This window comes from Propithecus coquereli, unplaced genomic scaffold (assembly GCF_000956105.1).
Source record: "Propithecus coquereli isolate 6110/MARCELLA unplaced genomic scaffold, Pcoq_1.0 Scaffold77, whole genome shotgun sequence".
Lineage (NCBI taxonomy): Eukaryota > Metazoa > Chordata > Mammalia > Primates > Indriidae > Propithecus > Propithecus coquereli.
In genome coordinates, this window is record NW_012153840.1 from 1,465,409 (window position 1) to 1,475,403 (window position 9,995).

At 58.7% G+C, this 9,995-nt stretch overlaps 1 protein-coding gene across 1 annotated transcript in view; it reads left to right on the top strand.

Moving 5' to 3' along the window:
- The first annotated feature begins 2,103 nt into the window (after positions 1-2,103).
- Positions 2,104-9,995, top strand: part of FAM131C (family with sequence similarity 131, member C) — a 21,826-nt gene continuing 13,934 nt past the window's right edge. Inside the window, exon 1 of the mRNA XM_012662667.1 lies at positions 2,104-2,309. Within this exon, the coding sequence (XP_012518121.1) occupies positions 2,288-2,309 (22 nt within the window). The 5' untranslated portion in view covers positions 2,104-2,287. The remainder of the gene's footprint in view (positions 2,310-9,995) is intronic.

The window sequence follows — 9,995 nt, forward strand, 5'->3', positions numbered from 1 at the left end:
ATTCCAAGGACTGGGAAGGTGAACGTGCGCGAGCAAGGGGAGCTGCCACCCCTGCGTGACCCGGGCCGGGCTGGTGCCAGGGCTGGGCTGACAGGCAGGAGACTGGGGTTCTAGTCCCCACGCTGCCATCAATTTGCCATGTGACCTTGGGCAAGGCCGGGCCCCTCTCTGAGCACCAGTCAGTACAATGAGAGGATTGAGTCAGTGTGGAACTGACCGGCATGAACGCCAGAGGCCGGGACAGCTGGAACCAGCCCAGCCCAGCCCAGCCATATGTCTGAGTTGGTCAGCAAGGGACCCTGGGTGGGTCACTGGCCAGCCTCATCCTCCTGTCGCTGGCTTAGGCTGAAGGGGGCGCAACGGGGTCCCCAGGCATCCTCTCCCCTGTGAACAACCCTGTCCTCTCTGTAGGGGTCCCCCTCTCTGGCCCCTCTGCTGCCAGAGCCGCCAGGCTTGCAGCTGGGAACATCAGCAGTAGTGACGGAGCGTCCTGCGTCACGGTGAGTCAGAGCCTCCTTCCGCGCCAGATCTAGTCACTCCACGCCAGGAAGAAGAGCAAGGACACCTCTGCTTCCTCGAGCCTGGGCCACACAGGACGGGACCCCAGAGCCTGGCCACAGGCAGACCTGTCTTTCCCTCTCCACACCAGGGCAGGCACACACCTGGCACTGGGCAAGGCACCGGGTGTCCACGGTGATCACAGGCTGTCCCTTCAGAGCCACCCTCTCTGAGGCCAGACTTGCAGGGCAGAGTAAGGGAAGCTCATCACAGCTGTGACTGCATACAGCACTGGCCTGGGGACCGGCACATCTGTCCTGTTCACACTGCACATGGCAGGCCCTTCACAGATACCCGCTGAATGGAGGTTCTCAGGGCAGGGGAGCTGTGCAGAGGTGACGATACGTCATATTTGTGTTCGCTGTCACTATTATTAATATTTGTCTTTAGCCTTAAGCTAAGTACCTACTATGTGCTGGTCATTTTGCATATATTATTTCATTAGCCCTCACAGCAATCCCATGGGGTGAGATTTTTATCCTCACGTAATGGATGAGAAAACTGTGGCTCAGGGAGGTGAAGCAACTTGGCCAAGGTCACACAGCTTGTGTGAGCTAAGTCCTCACTCACACCCAGGTCTGCTGACACCAAGGCCAGGCACAGAACCACGCTCCACCAGGACGCGACTCAGCAGAGGACACCTGGCTTAGAGAAAGAAAAAGAGGACACCCCACCGCCCAACTACCCTATATCCCCCCAGGCCCAAATCCTGTCCTGCCAGAGGCCTCCAGCTCCACCCCAGGTCCCTGCCTCAAACCCTTCCAAACCCTGCTGAGCCGTTACTGGTAAACCACGATGCACAGGGACATGTGGGGATAGAGCAAGATGCAGTCTGTGACAGTGAGTGCCTCGGAGCTGAGTGCTACGTGCACCAGAAGGTTCGCTAAGGGACCTCTAGTTACCGTCCTGGGAATTGCGGTGTGTGTAGAGGCACGTGTGTATAGATGTGTGTGACTCAGCGTGTGGGCATGTGTGCAAGTGTGAGCGTGTGAGTGTGCGTGATCGGAGGGGCCGTCCAGCTTGGGAAAAGGACCCGTGCCTCATATTACTGTGCCCTAGACAAGCCCTGAGAGGCAGCCTTGCCCCTCCCTACAGCCACTGCAGCAATGAGGGGATGTACTATCCCCACCCTCTGCACCCCTACCCCTGGGCCAGTGTCCTCCAAACAAGGCGTGACAGTCAAAGTCATTGATGTCCACAGCTAAAGGCTCGCCAGAAAGGCCTCTGACTTCTGCAGCCTCAGTTTCTTCCTCTGCAAAATGGGCCTAATGGAATTATCCTAATTGGGCACAGCCCAGTGCTGGTTGTGCGGGGCTGTTAAGTCAATGTTGTTTACGCTGTGCCCCAAATGCCAGAACCTCCCCGCCCCCTCCGCCCCTTCCCTGACCTTCAGCCAGGTCACCCACTGGGCGCCCTGCCGCCCCGCCCCCGGCCTTGGCAACAGGTGCACCCCCGCCTCCCGCGCCGCGCTCCCGGCCCCGCCCGCCCCGCGGAGTCGCCCGCCCCTGGCAGCAGCGGGCGCGGCGCGGGAGGCGGCGGCGCTAGGCGAGCGGGGAGCGCGGCAGCGGCGGCTGGGACGACCCGGCGGGAGCGGAGGCCGAGCCAGCCGAGCCGAGCGCGCCCACGCCCCTTCCCCGCGCCCGCCGCCCGCAGCCCCGGCCCGCGGAGACATGAGCGCCCGGCGGCCCGACGCACCCCAGGCGCAGCGGCGCGGCCCAGCGGCCCCGTGATGGGCTCCTGCGTGTCACGAGGTGAGGGGGCCGCGGGCGGGTGGGGTCGGGCTCCCGAGACCCGCGCGCGACCTGTCCCCTCGCCGTTCCAGGGGAACTGGGGGGTGAGAGTGGCGACCCGCCCTTCACGGACCAGCCGCACCCCCAAGGGACAGGGTGCCCAGAGGGGGACAGGGATGGTGCCGGATGGGGGTGCAGCGCAGAGAGGGAGCGTGTGGAGGTCACCGCATCCCCGCCCGGCCTCCCACCCGGGCAAGCGGCACGCAGCAGGGTCCCCGTGCCATGCTTGCTTCCTTCCAGCCAGCCACACGCCCCCTGCCGTGTGCCTGGGGGCGGGGGAGGCTCTGGTTCTTCCTGGCTTCCCTGGAGGGACTTGGGGCGGGGGCACCTGGAGTGCCAGTAGACCCCCCCACACCCCCCACAAGACACAGACCTGCTGGCTTACCGCCCTCCCCGCAGCTCCTTCCCGCCCCTTGCCCGCCGGTTAATGGTGGTGAACAGGTTATAAAGAAGGTTCCCCTTCCCCCACCTTTATCCCTAACTCCTCATCCCACCTCCATCCCTGGTCAGGGGACAGGAAGGGACAGAGGACAGCTGATGCTCCTAGTTACCCCTGGGCCTTTCTCTGTCTCTGACCTGGCACCCTTCGCTCTCCCTAAGGTGGTCCCTGGGAGCTGAAGGGACCTGGCCCTGCCTGGGGGCCTGGGGTAGGCTTGGGCCTCTTCTGTCCTACTCAGGGTATGCAGAGCGGGGCACCTGGGCTGGGGGATGGGCAGGTTGGTCTTGGGAGCCCTCCCGCCACCAGCTTCCCAACAGGCTGCTGAGCAACATCTTAGCCAAGAGGTCAGCCTGGGCTGTTCTCCCAATTGGTCTCTTCACCCCGCAGTGGGACAGGGGGCAATGCTGGAAGTGGGGGTGACTCTGGCCTTGGCTCAGGCTCTGCAGACTGAGGCCAAACCCACTGACCCCAACCACAGAGTCTTGGGGGACCACCACATCCATCACCCCCAGTAGCTTACTCAGGTGTGAACCGGCCTTGGGAGGAGCTGGGCAGGCCCCAGAGGGGACCTTGCCATGGGGGGCGTTGAGGAAGGAGCATAACACCCCTCCCCCCATCCTCGGACTCTAAAGGGCTCTGTTCACCAGTTCACGTGGGCCATTCAGGTAGGTGGCTCAGGATGTCTCTGGAAGGTGTCAGGAGCGGGATCGTGGGTGGGGGAGGGGAAGGCGGAGGGTCCGGCTGTGTGAGGTTCATTTACTCATCCATTCATTGAGCTGATGTTAACATGATACCTGCTGGGTGGGGATCTGGATGTTTCCTCAGTCACTGTGTCTCTTCCTTATCACTTGGCCATCCCCTGCTGGGCACTGTGGGGACCCAGCCCCAGACGGACTGGCCTGTGACCTGAGGACCCACTGAGCACAGGACAGGCCTGAGAGGAAGACACGCTTACTAAAGTCACCCTGTGAGACTGAGGCCCAGGTCCTCCGACCCCGAACCTGGTGCTGCCTCCACAGCACCCTCTGCCAGGGCTGTCTGAGGTCACACCAGCCAAGACACATTCTCTCTACCCTTCCTTCTGCAGCCTGGGCTTCCTGAGTGCCCGCCCCAGATCTAGTTGTGTGACCCAGCCTTGTCCCCCTCCTGAGCGGATGGGGCCATTGAGAGTCTCAACACACACCCGGGAAATAGGTAAAAGGAGGTATATAGGTAAAAGGATATAGGTAAAAGGAGGTGTGGGGAACCACACGGGCAGAGGACACCCATCGTCCCAGAAACTCTGGGTGGCCGAACCACAGAACCACCCACCCACCCTCTACTTGTCACTAGTACTCACTCTCTGAGTGCTCACAGCTTACCAGGTACTAGTCTGAAAGTTTTAGGCACAAAAATCTAATTTTCGGATGTATGCTAACATAGTACTCACTTTATAAATGGGGAAACCGAGGCACGGGGCAGTCGAGTGGCTTGCCCAGGGCCACATAGTTTAGGAAATTGCAAAGCCAAGATTAAACTCTGGCACACGGACTCCAGAGCCTGGGTCCTTAGTCTCAGCGCACAGCCAGCCGTCGGCCCTGTTGCCTGCACTCGTCCTACCCGCCTGGAGCTGCACCTGGTCCCCACACCTGCAGCAATCGCTAACGATAGCCCCCACGTGCCAAGTGCGTCCCCGGGCCAGATACGCAGCCTGAAACTGAGGCCAGGGATTGTGAGCCTCACACTGAGCCTGGAGCCTGCACCCAGCTGGGGCCACCCCGACAAACCCTAACCCCAGACTCAAGCCACACCTGGGAGAGCCAGCCCATCCCAGCCTCCCCACTCCGCCACTCACTAGCTCTGGGACCTCCGCGAGTTACGGAACCTGGTGTGCGTGTGCCTCGGTTCTCATCGCTCAAATGGGAATCATAACAGTAGCAATGTCATAGGGTTTCTGGGGGGGATTAAGTGGCTGGGTTTATGTAAAACACTCAGACGAGTACCTGACACGTAGCGAGTGTGCGTAAAGGATCAGCCGTTACTCTCATTTTTAATTTTTACTGTCTGCCGACAGCCAATGCAGACCTTCCAGCTGGGAAAGGGGAGCCGCAGAGGCTTCAAGCCCTGTGCTACGTGGGGCAAAAGGAGCGGGTGGCGCGCACTTGAGGTGCAGAGGACATCGGGAAAGTGACCGGGACCAAATTAAGGCAACAAACGCTGTTTCCAGGAGCTATTTTGTGTTCATTATCTATTTTTAAGCCACCTTTTGTTTTGAGCGCTTATCCCGAGCCAGGCCGAGCCTTTGCTCCCCTGACCTAGTTAGTTCTTGTTCAACCCCGGGAGGGGGGACGTGGGGCTCAGAGACGGGAGGGTCTTACCCCAGGCCACACAGCCAGGCATGGAGAGGCAGGACACGAATCCAGGTCCGTGTGACCCCATTGTCCTCTGCGTCCTCATGTCCCCACATAGAGGCACTAAGTGCATGGCCAATGCTTTAAAAAAACCTTCTGGAGGCCTGGCACGGTGGCTCACGCCTGTAATCCTAGCACTCTGGGAGGCCGAGGCGGGCGGATTGTTTGAGCTCAGGAGTTCGAGACCAGCCTGAGCAAGAGCGAGACCCCGTCTCTACTAAAAATAGAAAGAAATTAATCGGACAACTAAAAATATATAGAAAAAATTAGCCGGGCATGGTGGCGCATGCCTGTAGTCCCAGCTACTCGGGAGGCTGAGGCAGGAGGATCGCTTGAGCCCAGGAGTTTGAGGTTGCTGTGAGCTAGGCTGACACCACGGCACTCACTCTAGCCCGGGCAACACAGTGAGACTCTGTCTCAAAAAAAAAAAAAACAACAAAAAAAAACCTTCTGGAATAACTCACATGGTTCATGTTTGGTTGGGGCCTGGGGCTCTGCCGCCACCAGCAGCAATGGTCTGCGTGGAGCAAATAGGAAGTCAATACCTGCGCCCCCTTCTCTCCAGCTCCAGGGTGTCCAGGGTCCCCAGGGTGTCAGCGCCACCCCCCCATGCCCTTAGTGCTGTGACCGCTCTGCCTACCCCCTCCCCCTGCTCTCTCCCCAGACCAACCCATCAGCCTCCTGGCCCCACCCTGGGGGTCTCCAACGCACTGGGCGCTGGGGGGCTGTGAGAGCAGAAATTAGAGATGGGGGATCTTCTTCTAGAAGGTCAGACATCTGACTGCGTCTGGGAGAAGGCACAAGCTCTAGGGGCTGACCAGAGCCACCCACCGTACCCACAGTACCCAAATCCTGTCTTGCCGTGGCCCTAGCCTTGCTGGTGAGCAGTCGTACTCGGGCACTGGGGAGACTGAGGAAAGGGCAGCCGGGACCCTGCCGTTGAGGAGCTCGCGGTCTGATGAGAGAGCTACGGCTGTACCCTGGGAGTGGCGTGGCGGGGCAGGCAGGACACACACACACTTGGAAAAACGACCTGAGGACCCTCTCTGGAGAGTGGCCCTGGTTAGAGGTTGGAGCACACACTTGGAGTTTCCCACTGGCCTAGGTTTGAACCTTGCATAAGTGAGTTAGCCTCTCTGAGCCTCAGTATCCCCATCTGTAAAGTGGGCATGATAGTATCTACTTCACAGGGTCGCTGTGAGGGTCGAGTGAGGGATCATGGGTGAAAAGGCCGAGGACAATACCTGACACATAGTAGGTGTTAAGTAAACAGTGGCAGCAATCACTGCAGGCCACACCTTGCCTATTAGGGCCGCTGGCGAGGGAGTCACCTAAGATGGCAGAGACCAATCTGGGAAGGCTGCCTGGAGGAGGTGAGGCCAGAGATGACAGAGGAAGTGGAAAGGAGCTAGGGTATGTGGAAGGTCTGGAGAGGAGCTTGCTGTCTGTCTCCGTCCTTGCTTAGGGATGGAAAAGGACCCCCTTGGGCAGCACAGAGCTGCACCAAGCCACTGATGAAGCTACCATCATGGCCCAGGTGACCTGTAAACAAATGTCCTAGGAGCAGGGAACACTTAGTCCACTCGAGGCCTGGCCTCTGGCAAGCTCTGTGGCCTGCTCCCATGGCTGTGACTCACCAGGTAGAGGGGCCAAGGGCTCGTCCTCAATGGCCTCCCTCTGCAGAGTCCCCAGGGCAAGCTCCAGCCCTGGGGACAGGACCAGAGGAGTGGCTGACCAAGATCCGTCCCATTGTCCAGAAAGAGAAACTGAGGACTGAGGCATGGAGTGGCTTATGGAGCACTTCATCCCCACGACGACCCTTACTGGACGGGTGTTATGTCGCAGATGAGAATCTGTGAGCCCACGGCCCAGAGCTGGCAGGAAGAGGCTGGGATGTAAACCCAGGACAGGGCCTGTGAGAAGAACACCCTGGACACTACATTCTCTTCAGAGCCAAGGACAGAGCCTTGGGCAGTGCACACGAGGGCAGTCGTGGGCTGGGGGACTGCATCGTGCATCCGGCCGCAGGTGCCCCGAGCAGCTGAGAGGAGAAGCCCGTAGCCGGCCAGGGAGGCGCAGCACGGGGGCTTTGGGCCCAGAGTGCTGCTCGGCGACTGTGTGGTTCCGAGAGGTTTTCCCTCTGGCTGCTGGGAAGGAGCAGGGTTAAACATGGGCCTCTCTGCCCTCCCGGGCTGTGGAGCCCTGGGAGACACTCCAGGGGGAGATGGCAAGCACAGTGACTAATGGGCTGGGACAGGGAGCCCCAAAGAACAGCTAAAGGAGCTGGATGACGCTGAAGCAAGGAAGAGGAGCCTGAGGGGTTGTGCTGCAGACTCACCCAAGGAACAAGCTCAGAAGACTAGTGTGGGAGCTTTGCAGCAAGAGGGGTTTGGGTTAGACATCAGGAGGAACTTGGTGATTAGGCTCTAAAGCAGACTGACGAGCTGGCATAGGAAGGCAGGACACATCCGTGATAAACAGAGGAGAAGCTCTGGTTGAAGGCAGAGGGATGGAGGAGACATCTGGATGACACCCCTCTCCTTGAACGATCAAGATGGCCCTCTCCCGGTTGCCATGGCAGCCAGAGGCCTGTCACTCCCGTGGACAGAGGAAGTGGAGGAGGGAGCAGATCTGAGAAAGGGGCTCAGACCTTGAGGTCAGGACGGCAGGGTGTGGACTGGGAAAGAAAGGGGGTGCCCCCGACAGCTCCCGTGGGAGAGGGAGGCAGCCACGAGAGCAGGGGCTGGTGGTCCCCTCGGGCAGCCCCCCATCCCCCACCCCACGTGAAACTCTGTGTTTTTCCAGTTGCTGGTGGTGACGTGGCCACCGGTCCCAGCTGGGCGAAGAACAGCCTGTAATTTCACCCGGGGCTGGTTCATTACCTGACGTCTCCATGGCAACCAGCGGTGACATCACAGGGCCAGAGTCCTCAGGGGGAGCAGGCAGCTTTGGGGCTTTGGCGAGGCACCTGCACCCCAACTGAGATGGGAGGCAGGAGTCCTCCAAGGCCACCACCCCCTCGATGAATGACCTTGCTCAAGTCATGTCTTCTCCAGGCTCTGACCTCACCACCAGCCTCCTCCCCGTCAACCTCACTCCCTGATCTGTGGCTGGAGACTTTTAAAACAGCTTCAGGTGACAACAGGGGCCCTAGAAGTATTCCAGCACCTCTGAAAGTTCCCAGGGGCAGTCTGAGGCTAGTGCCACCCTCTCCTTGGTGACACATGACATGCAGTTTTTCCAGAATCTCAAGATTGGCGACTTTCAAACTTTTTTGACTGGATCCGTGGGAATAAATGTATTTTGCATCATAGCCCAGTGCACACACAGAAAATTCTTACTATTTGTGCGTGTGCCCGCACACACATGGATTTCTGCATAGTTTAAACAAAGCTTCATGAAACAGTACTTAACCCGGCTCTGCAGCGGGCTCTGATATTTTCCATTCTATTCGATTCTCTCTCTCTCTCTCTCTCTCTCTTACTCTCTTACTTTCCTTTTCTTTCTTGTCAGGGTCTCACTCTGTCACCCAGGCTGGAGTGCAGTGGCTGGATCATAGCTCATTGCAGCCTCAAACTCCTGGGCTCAAGTGATCCTCCTGCCTCAGCTTCCTGAGAAGCTGGGACTACAGGTGCACTCCACCACGCCCAGCTAATTTGCTTTTTACTTTTTGTAGAGACAGGATCTTGCTATGTTGCCCAGGCTGGTCTCCAACTCCTGGCCTCAAGCAATCCTCCCACTTTGGCCTCCCAAAGTGCTGGGACTGCAGGCGTGAGCCACCGTGCCTGGTCTTCTATTTCATTTTTTAAAGATAAGACCTAGTAAATGGCTTGCATGACTCACTGAAGTACACACCTCGCATTTTTTTTTTTTTTTTTGAGACAGAGTCTCACTCTGTTGCCCATAGCATCAGCCTAGCTCACAGCAACCTCAAACTCCTAGGCTCAAGCAATCCTACTGCCTCAGCCTCCAGAGTAGCTGGGACTACAGGCATGCGCCACCATGCCCGGCTAATTTTTTTATATATATATATTTCTAGTTGTCCAGCTAATTTCTATTTTTTTTAGTAGAGACAGGGTCTCGCTCTTGCTCAGGCTGTTCTCGAACTCCTGACCTCAAACAATCCGCCCGCCTCGGCCTCCCAGAGTGCTAGGATTACAGGCGTGAGCCACTGCTCCCGGCCTGCCCCCCGCATTTGAACACTGCCTTTGAGGGGTCTTTGTAGAGAACATGTCCTTTGTCAAGATGGAGACTCTGGAGCCCAGAGAGGGGCAGGACTAGCTCAGGGTCACACAGCGGGGACTTGGGATGAAGATGAGTGCAGTTCGGCCCACAGGATGCTGGGCTGTCCCGGCTGTTCATCCCCCCTCGTACCTGGGTCACCTGCCTTCCTGTTCTCCAGCCCCCACCCCAGCCGGGCTTTCTCCAGCCTCCCTGACTGGTCCACCTGTTTACAACCTTTGGGCAGATCCCAGAACTCTCCAGTCTCTCCTGCGAACTAAATCCCACCCAGTGTGGAGGAAAACGTTAATCTCGCATCCGGTTCCGTGATCACCTTCTCCCTTCCAGCCAGGGCTGGCCGCGCTTCCCTCTGTGCACCCCTTTCCCCTCTTGGGCTTCCTCTCTCCTCTGACGTGGGGGGGCTCTGGCATGCGGGACTTGAGAGAAAGGGCCAAGACGTTTTTATTTATCGGGTGCTCCAGTGGCTTCCCTTGGCCAGCCCTGGCTCGCCGCTGAGGCCCCTGCGTGGCAGGCACCAAGTATCGGTGCCTTCGTTCCTACGACAGATGTGTAGCGAGCGCTCACCACGGGCCAGGC